Genomic DNA, 16,769 nt, shown 5'->3' with positions numbered 1-16,769 from the left:
ATTGTCTTGCCTTTCTTGGGTATTTTTTTTTTCCTTTCTCCTTTTCAAACCTCTTTCTTCCACTTCTATCCTTTATTTTCCTTCTTCCATGTATCACTTTTTCTTGTTTCTTCTTTCCCTCACACTGGCTCTCCTGGTTTTTTAATTTCTCCTTCAAGAACCATATTTTTTCCTATGCCCATCCTAACAGGTCTAACTCCCCACTACTTTCCATGACAACCCATATCCTTTTCCTAACTCTCTCAGTTCCCATGTGGATCTCACCAACCTTTTCCTACCCTAATCATTTTCCTTACTCATTATCTTCCACTTTTCACTCCGCCAATTAAATGACAGCTGACATTCCCTTTAATGAGCCAACCTCATAGGACAGCAAACCTTGAGCAGCAGTGTTCTGCAGAATAATGTAGAGGAGGATAAGCTATTGCACTGGGGGAGAGAGAAGAGCACATAGGGAACAGAACATGCAGTTCAGCCTCCTGAGCATCCTATGTGGTTGGCCTTCCAGACAACACAAGTTTCCTGAAGATTATAAAGTTGAGCTAAGCTTACAGCAGTTAGGGTAGAGCAACAGGCAACTATACAAGATCCAGTTTTAAAACACACAAAAGTATAATTAAAACCTGACTTACTAATAAGTATACTCCATTTTCATCAGAACACAACTCTTGCAAGTATCCCACCAGCTATGAAATGTCAAGCAGGAAATGAAACTCATAGAATGCTAAAGTTTTATTATAGAAATTTTGTGTCCCACCTATGAACTTTTATCTGTAATTGAGACACAATAATTGCAACTACTTGTTTTGGAGAGAAAAAAAAAGTCTCTTAAAAATTAAAATCTTGATGCTGGACACTGGTACCATATGGAAAGCAGTGGATGCACTTTAATTTAATGCTTAATGTATTATTTACTTAGAAGATGGTGCTACTTATCTGACATTGGATACTTAAATGAGTGTTTTGAGGGTATATATAAGCCTTATACAGCTTATTTACATTTTCTGCTTAACAAGATTTCCCCCTTCCCTCTAGAAGAGATTAAAAAATTCATGTTGATTTAAAAATGTCTTTCATTAGCTTTAATGGAGGCTGTGTGTTTAAATTCCTTCATAATGTTCTCTCAAGGACTGGTTTTGCCTCAGAAAATTTTCTTCTCTTTGGTAAGATGCCAGAAAAAAAATTTTGAAATTAAGCCTCAATTAGTTAAGTCGTGATATGTCAACACTTGTATAAACTCCTTAAGGCAGGGGCTGCTAGCAAGGAGTTTTTATTCTTTTTACAGCATCTGTCATAGTGAGGTCTCAGTCTGAAATGTTTTGGAAAAAAAAATCATGATGCTTGCTTCAGGTTCTGCATGGATTAGCTATCAGATAGATAGATTAAAATTATATATATTACTAGTGCTGTCCAAGACCACATCCTTGAATAGAGTTTTCACTTAGTGACACTGTGTTTGGATTGTCCTGTTGCTTTGTTAGGAAAAAAGTGAACCTTTTGGGAACAGTTAATCAAACATAATTTGCTCTGTCACTCACCCATCCCTGCTAAAATGCCTTCAACAGAAAAGGAAATTGAAGTTCAGAGAGTAGACCCTGAACCACACGCAATCACCAAAATTGACCACAGAGTAATAGCTCTTAGATCAGCACTAAGTATCCTCCTCTCATTGTTTGTTGGTTTTTTTTCAACTACTGTTAATTGCTTTACATAAATCTGAATAAGTTTCCAGGCAAACCAATGCCATTACAGAGTGTCCTAAATTAATGAGACCACCATCGGGGGAAATACTCATCTGCAATATTGCATTTTAGGTCAAGTGCCCAAAGCCACAGGCCACTGCTTCTCATGGAGGCAATTACTCACAATTACTTGCAATTAATGCAGTCCAAATCACACAGTGAGTATGGACCAAATGCAATTATTAATGCAGGTTTGCATTTTAATATTTGCACTAAATACATTTGCTCCTCTTTCCTTGTTGAACCTACTGCAATTATATGTACATATTGGCCCCAGAAATATAACTGTGTTTTGACAGGAGGTCAAAGGAGTTTAAACTTTTTCTGTAATCAACAGTTTACATATCCTGAAAGAAAAACTTCCAAGAACTTCCAAGCTGCTACAATTCCTGTGTCATTTTTGATCCTACTCCAACAGTAAAAGGTTAGTATGATCACAGCCTGTTAGCCTGTGCAACAGTTTACAAAGAAGCAGTCCCAAAATGCTTACCTGCACAGTTCTGCTCTGGCACCCACTGGACTTTCAGCCCCTCCCTCTGACAGGCTCGAGCGTATGCCAGGAATGACTCACAGTAGCAGTTTTTATGGATCGGACACTCACACATGTCTGTCACACAGGACCTGCAGAACAAAACCCCAAAGCAAATAAGAAAGGAATGCTTTGGCAGATATCTGCCTGAGGGTTGGAGTTGTTTACTTTCCAGTCACATGGCATTCAATGCTACAGCAACTTGTGTTAAATGGTAAGAAAGTTAAAGGCATCCCTGAAGTTACATCCCAAGGGCTCATCTCTTTTTTGGTGTGCTACTTTAATGCAGAGAAGCCTCCAGAGCACCAGGGAACCACACAGAAACAGGGAGTTAAGAAGACCCAAGAAATGTCAGGTAGAGAGGATTGAGACCATAATGGGGGAAGGCAAACTCCATTTTTGCAATGATTTTGTGTCAACATAAGATAAAACCTTTTTATTCCTAGAAAGTAATAATTTAATAGTTTTACACAGTAATCACAGTAGTGTTAAGTGTATGAATTCTGTAGGCAATGAGCACATGTCTCTCCATGCAAGAAATGATGCCTTCTCTCCAGGTCACCTCCAGACTATTCCTGGTTTGAAGGCATGAAAATAGTTATATGCCTGTTTTCTCTCCAGCATCACTACTAAGTGCCAGACTTTAAGGCACTCCAAAGGAACAGAGCTGATACAGCATAACTGAGTAGTTTCATGCTAGGAAATCCCTCAAGCACGGTTCATACCACCCAGTCTCTTCTTCCATTGCATTCTTATGTGGAAGTACCACAATGACAGGGAGTAAAGCTGCTAATATGGCTTTATGTGAAAGTGCTACTGTGGATGTCACCACTATGTTTCAAGTTAGCTCGTTCAGAACACGTGCCTATTTGGCACAGACCTAAAATATAACTGGCAAGAGCCAAGAGATTTGCAGTGGGTGGTTTCTCCACATGCAAAATGCTTAGATGGTTTTGCATGTGTAGCAACGTGAATTCAGAAATGCTGAGTATCTATCGCTCTCAGCAGAATCATTAAAAGGCAAGGACAAGGTATAGGAAAGGCATACTCTGAAAATCATGCCCTCAGTTCATCTGCTTTCCACTAAAGGTGCTCTGTGCATGAACCTTGTGTGTCCATGGTCAAGGTCCCCCTGCTCCATGCATGTTCAGGGGCTTTCCTGTTTCTGAGAGGACAAAGGCACAAATCATCTTGCAAAGATGAAGGGCTGAAATGAAAAATGTGGTCTTCATGTTAGTTGCTCTTCCTATGGACCATAATATGACTTGTCTATAGGAAAAGGATAGATATAGACTTAGTTTCCCAGAAACTTTTTCCACAGCAGAAGAGGTAATAGCTTGGAAATGGTGCAAAAACCTCAGAAAAATCAGGAGCTCTAATGCCCATATGTTGCTCTAAAGCAATTGAGAACCCTTTATTCAAAACTTGGAAAAAGGATTAGCAATCCCTTGAACACAGAAAAGCCTGTTTCTAGAAGTCCAACAGTGCCTCTGAAAGAGGAGAATTTCCCCATGCCAAAGTCACTGGCTGCTTCAGTGACCAGACAGTTCTGCTACATTTTCATGACTTTTAATAAATTTACTCTTGGTGGACCCTCAAAATGAAATTACCTAAAAAATCACTGTGAAAAATAAGTAACACAAGTGCTAATGTATAAAGGTTACCTCTCTTTGACTTACTGATATATATGCACTGTGAATAAACAGAATTGCTTTGGATCAAATACATAACATGCTCATATTTGCAGACCAGCTGTTTTCATTTGCAATAACTTTACTTTCTAGGGACAATGTCATTTTATTTCACTTTAGTCCTGTGGTAGGTCTCTTTACATCTTTTCCAGTAACAGATGCTGCTGTATGCGTATCACAGCTGATAGGCAAGGAATAGATTAGCACAACATCCTTGGGGTGGTTTGATGTTGTCAGCTGATAAAAGACCTTGCATAAGCACAAAGGGTCACCTTTTTATGTGACACACTAAATAACTTCGCACTGTTTCCTTTGGCCACAACACCTCTTTGTGATCTCTTCCTAGTATCTCTGCAGCAGGCACTGCTCCATATACCCTATGCAATTTAAGAGGTGCTTGTCTCATTTTTACAGTGAAGTAGGTGCTTGATTGCTACTGAAACAAATCATTATCACAAAGAAAATCTGTATATAATCTCCATAAACAGTTGATTGTCAAGGTACCATTTTATCATGTTTTTGTTTCTGTGCCAGCCCCCTTTATGAAACACATTTCACCACTCTCCACTCAGATTTAGCTGTTATTGATGTCCATGGTGTTTAGGGATGCTTGCCAGTATCAGCTTGGCTATATGTTCATCAACTTCCTTGACTAAGAACTTATAAAACCCTAAATGTAAGGTACTTCCTCTGCTTTTTAGAGCATACTTTTTTTTTTTTTTTTTTTTTTTAGCATTACTCGGAGAGAGATGTCACCTCTTGCACTGAGTCAATGAACCTACAGCTACCTCAGATGCTTGCATCAGAAAAAGATGCAAGATGAGGAAAACTACAGGCTCATCATCAATCACCCAAGCTTTTTAATAGCTAACATGTTCATGGTAAGACTAGCACAGACCCTGGCAAAGCCTAGGCATAGTCTGAGGGATTGGGGAAGGGAAGGCAGTGCTCCCAGTCTGCAGGAGGGCAGCCATGCTCTTTGAGAGCACAGAACTTTGCTCCTATATGTATGTGAGCAACACCAACTATTAACCCTTGGCACTGAAATGGCCATGGACATCCAGGCATGCTCCAGAGTGAAACATCTGAGCTTTGGCTGAGATCAGCACTATTTTCTACAGTGTTCAGCATGGGTGTCCACTGAGGAAGTAGCATGCCATATGCAACACAAAGAATCTGCTGATTAATTACATACCAAATTGCTGGTGTAATTTTTATTTTCATTGAGTGTTTAATCCTGGTGACAGCTGCTCGGGTCAAGCCCTAGGCTTAGTTGAGGAGCCATTGTCAGATTGCAGCAGTTTTAATAATGAATTACAATTTCTAATTATTTGTACAGTTAATTAAATTAATTAATTAATGTTAAATCAAAAATGAGTGTCAAGAAAACTATATCCACATCTGCCAAGCCTAGTGAATAAAAATAAAACCTCCTTTTATTTCCTAATGAAAGGGCAGTTCTGAGCAAGGACACAGAAGTAAAAGATGTTCATTCTCTGGGGGCTGGCTCTGAGGGTGAACTGCTGATGGCCCGTGGCCAAGTTTCAACTTTGGGTCTGTATTTTTAGCAGTTGTTTACTTCTTGCACTTAATTACATTTCTCACATTTATTATTGTTAAAGTTATGTTAAAGGGCGATTATGGGATGATTTACCAAGTAAATTGAAAAACTGAATATTGTGTGCTATCCTAATCCTTTCCCCTTGCAAAAAACTTTGGCATGCCCATAGCTTTTATTTTTTTATCCTCTCCAGTGATACATTTCAAAAAATGTATCAGATTCTGCCTTCTCATTATTCTTCCCTTGAATCGGAAAAAGAGATTTGGTGACACTAATTGCATGTACTCACATCTTATCTGTACTCTAATCTGACCGGACTGTTCAAACAACAAAAAAATACAGTTTAATAAAACTTTGGAATTATGCCAATAATGAAGCCCTATTGACAATTTACTGTACTGCACAGGATGGAAACTTTGGGTCTTGTGGGGTATTGTGACCCTTTACCAAGAACAAAGCATTTGTGTAAATTAAGTAAAAACATATTAGAAACTTAAACATCAAAACATTACAGTCAGACAGAAATAATCACACAAGAAGACTGCAGCACAAGTTACTTATAAAATGAAGCTATTTTACTAGCCATGGAAATGCAAACAAGATACTTCAGACAACCTTAGTTCTGCCGTCAGTGAAATGATACAGAGATACAATGATGTTGTGGTCCAAAAGAAAATTACATTTATTTTAAGGACATATTTACATTTAGAAAAAGAAAAACACTTGGATGTGACCATGCACTTTATCTGGCCTCCCTGCTCCAAATAAGCACCAGAGAACAGCCAACCTCTGAGTCCTCGGCTGGTACCAAGTGCCTCACTGTGATCCCTTTTGATGCTGTCTGTGCTGCCTGCAGGGTATGTGTCAGAGATGGCGTTAATTGGGTGTGTATAATCACAAACTGTTGCAAGGGGAAATCCATGAAAGTGAAGGCATCCGGCAGCTGTGGGACACACCCTTGAAAGAGACAAACATACACTCTGCTGCCACATCTTCAAAGCAAACTGCATGACTACACTCCTTCAGCAACAGCTCTTTTTCATATTAAACCATGGAAAGTCTCCAAGTCCCACAAAGGGCAAAGAACAGACTCCTGTGCTACATGCAGTATTTAAAAAAAGAAAAAGAAAAGATCACAGCAATGAAGGCTACAGCCTTAGCCTGTGCCACACGGGACTGAAATTGCAGATGTTCACTTGTGGAACATCAGTTCATTTTCTTCTGCGATACACATGAATCCAAACCCAGAATCAACCATTTTAGGAGGGGCTTAATTTTTCCCCCACATTTCACAATAGGAGTATGATGCAGTGCATTTTTCAAACATTTTGGTACCTTTAAGTTGTTCCACACACATAGAAAATAATAACATCTTCTTCTTTCCATCAGTAGATCTCAAGAAATTTTACAAAAGCAATTAGAGATAGTGGATCACTACATACATTTTGTGTATATGAAGAAGCATCAGGTGGTGATGGGATTTGTCCTCTCTACACTTGGAATAAGCTGTACACTTGCAAATTTCAAAGCCTGAAGAGTCATGTGCCTATAGAGAAATACTAATTTCCAGCCCCACCATCCTGTGAGACATGACTTCTTGGGATAAATTTTTATTAGGTAAGCCAAATCAGAGTTTTAGTACAAGCTTGGCCTATTTTTTTAGGAAAAATAAAAGCCTCTGTGAGTAGTTGAGAGAAAGTTTGTTTGGGCTTTTTTGTTTTTTCGACAAAATTCAATGAGTTGCCATTATTTATGGCCCCAGATAGAAAAGACATTTCACAAAATAAGATGAGAAGATGAACCATTTTTCAATGTATAATGGAAAGTCTCATGCTGCAGCTATCGCAAACTATCTCTTTTCTGCATGTGCATGTTTAACCTTACTGAAGTACTGAAATATAGTATGTAGAGCTGGAGACTTATTATGGCTTTGAAGCTTGAGATCAAAGGCCTGAGATCATTCTTTCTTTCTCCAGAGTTTACTAATATTAATGCACAACCAGCAAGTAACTCAAAGAAAGTAATTTTGGAGGCTGCTGAAAACACAGAAATTCTTACGTCTATTGAGTATTCACTCAAAGCACTTGCCTGGGGAATGGACTGTTTCATGCAGCAAAGTCAGTCATTTTCAAGGATCATTTCTTCCAAGACCAGGTAACCATGTCTGTACTCCCTCTGTGCTTTTCCCACACATCTTAACATTGGTAACATTGCCTTAAATTTGGGATCAGATAAAGGCATCCATAAAAAACATCATCAGTTCCCCGACACTTTTTTCTGTTAAGTGTGAAAATAAGGGCCCACAAAAACTGGCAAGCAGCTTATATGCACTTTTGCACTGGATAATGCCCCATGCTGAAGAACTCCCTGCTCAACAGGCTCCAAAACATCCCTACGAGTATGGGAGCAGAAAAGGAACTCACAGCTCATCTTCAGTGAGGTGTGCACAGCAAATGTACTGCAGGCACATCCTCTCCATGGGGAAATCTCATTCCTATAAAGAAAGCATTGGCCATAATGCTTGAGAATATGACTGTTGTTTTTTGGCAGAATGCAGAGGAGGAGTTTGCAGTAGTAGGCATTTGAATCATGAATTCAAAGTTCATCCTGATTCCTGATTTTTCTGCAACTTTGATTCAACCATGGACTGTATTGCCACACTAAGCTAAACAGAGAGTATTATAAAATACACAATTCCATCAGAGGGAAAGAGCTGTGTGTGATCTAAGATTTTTGGAGCATAGCAGTCATGTTACACACACATTGAAGAGCCCTAATTTAACTCTGAGAATCAATGTTCCTGGTACAGATATAGACTTGGCATTCAGATAATTAAACAGAATCACAGGAGATACCCATATCCATCCCTGCCTTGCCAAGGAACCCTCCCAAAGCAGTTATTTAGAGTCAACACAGGATGCTTTCAATGCAAGTGGTAATTACTGCTGGTAATTTCCAACATAGCAAAGACAGTAATTCAATTTTGATTTCTTTGCGTATACATCTTCTTAAAAAAAAAAAAATCAGAACCCATATTTCCCTCACAAAGGATAAGCAAAACCGGTATTTTCCAAATGCTGAATAAACGAATGTCCATGTGGACCTCTGAAAGAAACCATATTGTGCTGCACAATGTCACCACAAGCCTACACTATGTGCTGCTAAAAATATTATCCAAAATCCTTTGGATAAAGCCAAAAAGAGTGTTCTGCATGTATTTTTAACCTTTATATAAAGAGTATTCTGAGCCAGAATTGTGTTTCATTGCCTTAACCAACATTGCCCACAAGAATACGGCAAAATTAACAATGAAACATTCTGGAACATTTTCTAAACCCTCATGAAATAGAAGTTGTTAAGACAGCACTACCCCGCCACCTATTTATAATCTCTCTCAATATGTAGTACCAGTGGTACATCCACTTAAAAGAAAGGAAGGAAGAAGAACCAAATAAAGAATGAAATGGCACAGTAACCTTACCTACTTCTTTCTTCATGTTAATTGTCCTACTAATGTGTCAAGTAGGCTTTTTACATCTTGTGCTTGGATCCTTACTGGCATCTGTGACTTTAATTGTACTTTCTGGTCCTGAGAATGGAAAGGTTGGCTAAAATCCCTCCACAGGGAAATAGCTGAACAATGACTAAGAAGGACAATGCTGGACTCCGAGAAGCATCTGGTATGACTCAGAATATTTCCTAGAGTTGAAGGCTACAGTACAGCTGAGCAGCTAACTTGCCACCTTTAGAAAGAGTGGATTTTTGCTCAAAAAACTCTCAACAGAATATGGAAATGGCACCCACAGCTAGGGAAGAGCCGACCCCTTTCACTCCCACACATTTTTGGAAAGTGGAAAAGAGTTTTCACGTCCTCTTCTCCTGTTTCTCTGCACCATGTAGAGTTTCACCCTCATTGTGCAGCCATGGCATTTGAAATAAATAGACCTGGAATTTGAAAAAAAATATGTATGCAGAACTCAAATTGTTTTGAGTTCTTGAAGTGAAACAATTTAAAAAACACTCCTCTGTACACATTACATGCAACTCCATAACTGGAATTATTGGAATAAAGAGAAAATATAGCATAAGATTCATAACCCATTTCAAACTGCCCAAGATAACACTGAAAATAGCCATCAAAAATATTCTTATTGTACCTGCATACTGGAGTGGTATAAATAAAGTCTGTTCCACCCTCATTGAAGAGATTACTGCAAAAAGAATTTGGCTGCCTGTATATTGTATGATCTGTGGATTGTATATCTAGCTGGAAAATGCCAGGACCATAATACTCTGCACTAGAGCAGAGTATCCAAACCCCTTATAAAGAAGTAATTTGCAATAAAATATCTGGATCAACAATAATATTAGAGAAGCAAATTCAGGAGTATGACCTGGAATCTGACGCTGAAGGTTCAAAAGCTAGAACCTGCTTTCTGAAGATATGTTATCTTCCGTTAACTAATATCCATAGTCATCCACTTGCAAACATCCATCACATAACTGGCAAAGGTAACAGTAGCTGTATATCTAAAGCTAAATGATAAGGCTTATCATGCATTTATGCAAAGTTTTGGAAAAACATACTATAGATGCTCTACGGGTTTAATGTCCAGAAGGAAAGTCAACTCCTCAAGGATTTTCTACCAAAAATCCTGTATTTCATAGGCCCAGGGGCCTAAGGTGTACAGCCCATATGCTTATCACTGATTTCCTATGGCCAAATTGACCTACTTTGTGTTTCTGGTACCCCATCATTTATCATAGAATGTCTTGGGTTGGAAGGGACTTTAAAGATCATCCAGTTCCACCTGCCATGGGCAGGGATGTCTTTCACTAGACCAGATTGGTCAAAACCCCACACAACCTGGCCTTGAGCACTATCAGGGATGGGGCATCCACAGCTTCTCTGGGAAATATGTTCCAGTGCCTTATCACCCTCACAGTACAGATTTTTGTCCTACTATCTAAGCTAAACCTACTTTATTTTCATTTGAATCCATTCCTCCTTGTCCTATCACTCCAAGTCCTTGTAAAATGTCCCGCTCTATCCTTCTTATAGGCTCCCTTTAGGTACTGGAAAGCCACAACTAGGTCACTCTGAAGCCTTCTTTTTTCCGGACTTGAACGATCCAAATTCTGTCAGCCCTTCCTCATACAAGAGCGCTCCATTCCTCTAATCATCTTGCTAACCCTGCTCTGAAATTGCTCCAAAAAGTTGTTCATATGCTGGGGACCCAAAACTATGCAGCGCTCCTGGTGGGATCTCACAAGAGAGGAGTGGAGGGGCAGAATCACTTCCCTCCCAAGGCACAACCTAGAAAAATTCCTAAACTTCATAATGTTTAGGATTTCTTAAGCCAGTAAGACTCCTTATTACAGATCCTGTTCTGACATAACATAGTAGTATTCAAGTTATTTGACTGACCATATCATATGCATATATCAAGTCTTTCTTAAGAAAGGAAAAGAAACAGAGAATGTTTTAGTGGACCTTTTCAATATCCATATTAGTATTCTACATTTCCATTCACTGTGTGCAAATCTTAGCTTAGCACTTACACTGCTAAAGTGAATTTGCCTTATGACAGAGACACTCCATCATAATGGAATTTTCAGTGTCCTCTGGCACTGCTACCAAGGAAAATCCATCATCATTTTGATATTTTACATTATGTAACTGACATAAAATTTTATCTTCTTTTCCATGTCTAGACTAGATTTTTAAAGAATACTTCCCCCAGCTCTCTAGTCAAGTGGAGACTGAACTGCCATATCTTATCTAGAAAAGGAAAAATCTAGTAATTTTAATTCAATTTCAAAAAGACAGACACATTTTAATATCTAACTTAATACATTAAAGTACTTTCAATCAACAGTTTAAACTTTGTTATTCTGTTTTATACAGTGCAAATGAACATGGCATGGACTAAATGGTTCTAATACGACTGCATCAACTTTCACTCTGGTAGACAGAGAGCCCATTAGTATATTCTGTGTGACAGCCCTCATCTGACAAAAGCCAGAGGTTTTGCATGAGCTTATAAACATCCTAGATAGAACCTCAAAAATTATTGGGAGGTTTTGAAGTCATGGCCCTACAGAAACATAAACCATGTAGATATACCAAAAGCATATTGTCATAGTCATTAGATAAACATATAAAATGATACAGGTTTCAAATCTTCAAAATAAAAATTCAAACCAGATCATCTCCTTCTGTCTGCTGACAAAATATACTGTGGCCCTGCTACACTGTCATAAAAATATGTCATATCCAATGACAAGCACAATAAGAACATGAAGCAGGAAATATTTCTGAACTATAAACATAAACTGAAGTTATCTTCAGCTTTTGATGATGATTCACTGTATATATTTCCAAGGAGGTCTTGTGATATAATAATAAACAGGCTGGCTAGTTTAGAAACTCACATTCTTAACTCTGCAGAGCCCACTCCTTGGCTTAATCCATATAAAATTAACTTCAATCAAGCAGTATTTTTCCTCTAGGTGGCTGCAGAGCATTTAAAAAGTTCAGTTTAAGCTGGCTCCAGATGGAATAAGAAAGAAATACAGCAATGGAAAGAACTGATAGGACCGCTATTTAGAAAACAGCTTTCTCCCTCATCTTGCTCTCTTTGGAAAACAAGAGCTAAACTAATCTCAGCAAAGCCAGACTCGTTGAGAATGCCACCTTCCAGCCAGTCACATCCTCACAGTGCATTTCACCTCTGAGGTCTCCCTCTTTGCTCTTCATCAAATTAGTTGCTAAAAATAGGACTTGGATGAAGTGGCACAACAGCCAGCTTACCTGAATTGAAAAATATAGAAAACCACTCTGGTTTTGGGTTTTATAGCTTCCTGTGTGGTCCTGGCCCAGACCCATACAAAGACATAGGCTCATAAAGCATGATTGAGACTGGATTCAAACACGTGAATGCAAAACTGCAGTCCTGAAGGGATTACTCTGACTCCAGCAAGGCTGACCTTTTTCATGATGGATATTTAGTTCCTGCCTTTACATTTTTTCAGGCACCTCTGCTTTTGCTCTGCATGTTCTCACAACCACGTGGGCATTGGCAGGCATAAAGACTGACTGACACCCCAACAGTGAGGTCCATCAAGGATGGCTGTCTTAAAACAGCAGCAGTGCTGCCATGTCCCATTCAGGATTCAATACCAGAGGCAGAGGGTAAGCAGAGTGATAGGGATTCAGCCAGGAGGGAGAGACCTAGTTTCTGCTCTCTAGTCAGTTTGATGTAGCCTGCTACTTCACACGCAGAGAGCTTTGGATAAGGTATGCTTTGCATACTGCCACTGTTCTTTAACCTTCCTGACTGCAAGGTCTCAAGTGGAAAACACCATACAGAGCATGAAAACACAGTGGATGAAAAGCTGGCTTCAGTGAAATGGGTGGGGATTTTCCTGCTGACAACACAGGAGCCAAGACTCAGAACTGTCATCAGCCCTTTTTTTTTTTTTTTTTTCAGTTCTGTACTTCAAGGCTTTGAAGGATCCAGACTCATTCAGGACATCACTGAACATTAAATTCAAGCTTTCTGAATTTACATGCTATGAATTAAAATTTCCTGTACTAGACATAGTGACTCCAAGACATATCAGCCTGGCCCAGGAACCACAGAAACCCACACAGATGTTATAAAGCCAGAATGACCTAATTCTGGGTGAAGTGGGATGAGATGATATAAGCAGACAGAGCCAAGGTTTGTTCTTGAAACTTACCTTCCAGTGAGTTGGTTTGGGCATGGTCATTTACTTGGCTAGATACAAAGGCAGTTCTGATGTAAATCAGCAGACTCTAATGAGAAATTGCAGCCACATGAGCAAACTCTCCCTATCACAAAATAATCACAGGTTTTTTTCCTGTTCATCTGTGGGTCATGTCCAATCACAAAGATGTTAAGATAAATTCTGGGCTTAGTCTTGTATACAAAGTACTAAACATCTAAATATGGTTTTGCCTCTGTTGGCTGGGCAGAGACTATGGAACAGATCAGTGCTCAATGCTGGCCACCTTGTTGCCTGATGGAGCTAGAAAGCATTTCATTCTCTCTCTATCACTTTTCACCCCATAAAATCTTCCCTGGCCTCCCTACAGAAGCAGCGGAAAGATCTCAGAGCTGTACCACTTTGTTAGGAAGCTTGCTGTCAAACTTGGCAGTGGCTGCAAGCTACTAGATCCTTTCTCACCAGCAAAGTTTGCGGGTGGAAATTGTCAGCCCCAAGTGTACCTTTCAGACTTTGGGAAAAGGGAGGCAGCGCAACTACAGCAAAGCAGCCCATACAGGACATTTCCTGAAGAAACCCATCTGATAGATGGAGAGAGAAATCACAGAAGGCAATAAAGAAGGAAAAGCTATTGCTGGGAATACTGCAGATTGTGCAGGAGATTGTGTTCATGTTCTCTAAGGGTCCTTGGGAACCACAATGTTTACAGTCCATACCTCTGTGAGGCCAATGATTTCTTCCCTTTGAGGTGAGCATGTGGAACTCACTCTGTAGTTTTTCTGCTCCCATGGATCTTTCCACAGGTGGGGAGCCTGAGGGCCCATATGAAAGCATGAGGAGATTAGCTCTGTCAAAACAAAGACCCTGTTTTTGTGCCAGTAAGGGAAAAAAAGGAGGGAGTAGGGAAAGCATAAAATAGAGTTTATGATATATAGGAGGAAAATTGTTTTTTAATATAATCTTTTCAACGTTTTCCATTAAACTTTGGTCGCTTGCAGTGAAAGTTTTGGAATGCAACTCCCTCATCCCCTTAGGATGGTCTGCGTTTTATTATGTTAGTAAGGAAGCCCAGCTTACTCCTAGCAGAGCTACTGTGTGAAACGTTTCAAACTCAAGCCAAAGTGGCAGGAGTAAAAGCCCCTCCTCACTGATTTTCAGCCTCCATCCTGGGGCCATTGATTTGATGTAATTTTTAAAATGTGTAAAAGAATCTTTTGTTATCAAGCAATAGTAAATCACAAATGATCACGTCATAATGAACAAAATTACGTGAATCCAAATGTTACCCATATGATGACTTGATTCAGCTGGGATTCAGCTAACCAGAATGAGCAAAGGAATATATCAAATAGGGGAGGAGGTATTGGCCATGGAACAGGGGAGATGAAGTGAGTAATAAGAGAACATTAGAAGTACGTCCTTCCTTCCCTTCCTCTTTTCCCCGTCCCTCTCTACTCCCTCTACCCTACCAGTGATACTGGGCACATCAATATTAGAAATAGGTGCAGCAAAAGAAGAGGTATAATTGCAGTACCAGCAGTCAAGGATGAAAAAATATCTGGACAAGTAGCAATACCAGAAGTCTATCATCTTGGAGCAGCAATAGTGGGAAAGTTAGGTGGAGTAAATCCTGTTACACATATGTGTAGCAATTTTTATAGGTCAGAGACACTAGGGAGGCAGAATGAAAGTTATGCCTACCAAGATGAACCCAGAGAATAGATGAGACACTTCAGTATGGTCAGAGGGTATATATCTGCATAAACCCTATCAGTTCTGTGTATTAAAGGTAGCCATAGTCTCCATGGATATAATTTAGAAGATCCCATGAGCACTGACAAATTGTTACACATTTAAAGATCAGGGGAAAGGAGAAAGTCTTTAAGGTGCAATTCACCTCACAATGTACCCAGGGCCTAGCCTTCTCAAGCTGCCTTTCTTTTAGATCTAATTTTTACAGGTAAAGACTGAGACTTTTGCTATGATTCATGCTGAGTTATGAATAAAATGCTACATAAAGTGGTAGGATTTCTCTTTCTGAAGTTATTTGTCTAGATGCAGTCAGCTTTAAGCCTCTGCCTTCTCACAAAGTCCAAGATTCATTCCTCTAAGCTGCAAGATTGTGGCTCTTTAATATATTGCCCAGTAAGCTTGGATTTTTAATACTTATAAGAACAAACACTCCAGTATGTTGTACCAAATGCTCTCTGTCTTCCATGTGAATCTTGTGAATAAAGTCTATGTTAACCAGAACCAGTACAATTCTGCTGTACTTTCCTCTTTCTCTCTGTGTGCAATGGGTGTGTGTACAGGTTTGGTTCTTTTGTACTCATAGGTCAGTAATACACTGCATTTCAGGTTAGACAAAAGTCTTGTTAACTCCATTGCCCTTGTATTGGACTGGATATCTTGTCATTTGCTGGAAATACAGCAAAGTAAGGTGAAGGCAAATTATAGCATTAGTTCTCTCACCAAATAGGTTGATGAAATCATACAGCCTTGGAGATTTGCACATGTGGATGTCAGCTGAAGTGGATGTCAGCTGAAGTCACACATTAACTCTCTCCACTTGTAAGAAAGAGAAACACAGAACATGAAGAAATTAGAAGTTCATCTTATCTTCAAATACTTTTAGAGAGATTGTGAATGGCAAGCCCAGAAATTCTTAGAGATCCATTTATGTAACAGTGGCAGCAACCAAGGAAAGAAAAAAAAACAAGATGCAATGAAGTTCTTGATCCCATCTGGGCAAAGAGTACAAAGGGAATCATCACGTCTGCATGAAGAGAGTGATGGTGATAGAGTATTAACAGAAGAGTCAGAATCCCCAGAGTCAAACACTGTGGGAACAAGTAAAAGCCACAGAAGGAAATGGAGGCTAAAGAGAAAGGCCCACAGTAAATAGCTGCAGATGCTGTTGTTTGCAGTGGGGGCTGAACTAACAGGGATGTAGTCATACACACACGTAGCACCTCACCAGTAGAAGAATATTCTTTTCAAGATCAAAAGTCAAGCAGCAATAAAATCTGTGTCAAAAAACATCAGCAGAGGAGGTTGTGCAGGCTCACTCATGAACATCTGCACTAAGAAGCCACTTAAGTAACCATGCAACAGCATGGAAGAAACATCTGCAGCATGTAGACCACCAGCTGTGCAGTAATAATACTTTGAATATCCAGAGTGCCTTTTATCTGAATGCTGCAAAGCATTTTCCAAACAAATTAAGCTTCACAACACCACTGTGAGCTTCTTATTTAATGGTAGGATTATTTCATCCTGCACTAAATGCCATTGCTGCCAGAATGAAAAGTAACACCTGCTTATCATCTCACAGAAATGTACAGTTTTCACAATGGGAAGTGACAAAAAGGGTGTAGTTAAGCTAAAGTAAAGGAAGACTTGAGGTGGTCAGAATCAAATGTTTAGAAAAGAAACTCAGACAAACATTATTAACACTCCCCCCTTTCCCCCCCCTTTACTTTTAATGCAGACTG

General features: G+C 39.4%; 1 protein-coding gene across 1 annotated transcript in view; it reads right to left on the bottom strand.

Moving 5' to 3' along the window:
- The window catches only part of BMPER (BMP binding endothelial regulator), a 149,236-nt gene that overhangs the window by 7,562 nt on the left and 124,905 nt on the right, over window positions 1–16,769 (bottom strand). Inside the window, exon 14 of the mRNA XM_053960044.1 lies at window positions 2,233–2,363. Coding sequence (XP_053816019.1) covers window positions 2,233–2,363 — 131 coding nt within the window. The remainder of the gene's footprint in view (window positions 1–2,232; window positions 2,364–16,769) is intronic.

The sequence above is a fragment of the Vidua chalybeata genome, chromosome 1 (assembly GCF_026979565.1).
Source record: "Vidua chalybeata isolate OUT-0048 chromosome 1, bVidCha1 merged haplotype, whole genome shotgun sequence".
NCBI classification, from domain to species: Eukaryota; Metazoa; Chordata; class Aves; order Passeriformes; family Viduidae; genus Vidua; species Vidua chalybeata.
The sequence above is the reverse complement of the archived record's forward strand: the minus strand, read 5'-3'. Positions and strand labels throughout refer to the sequence as shown.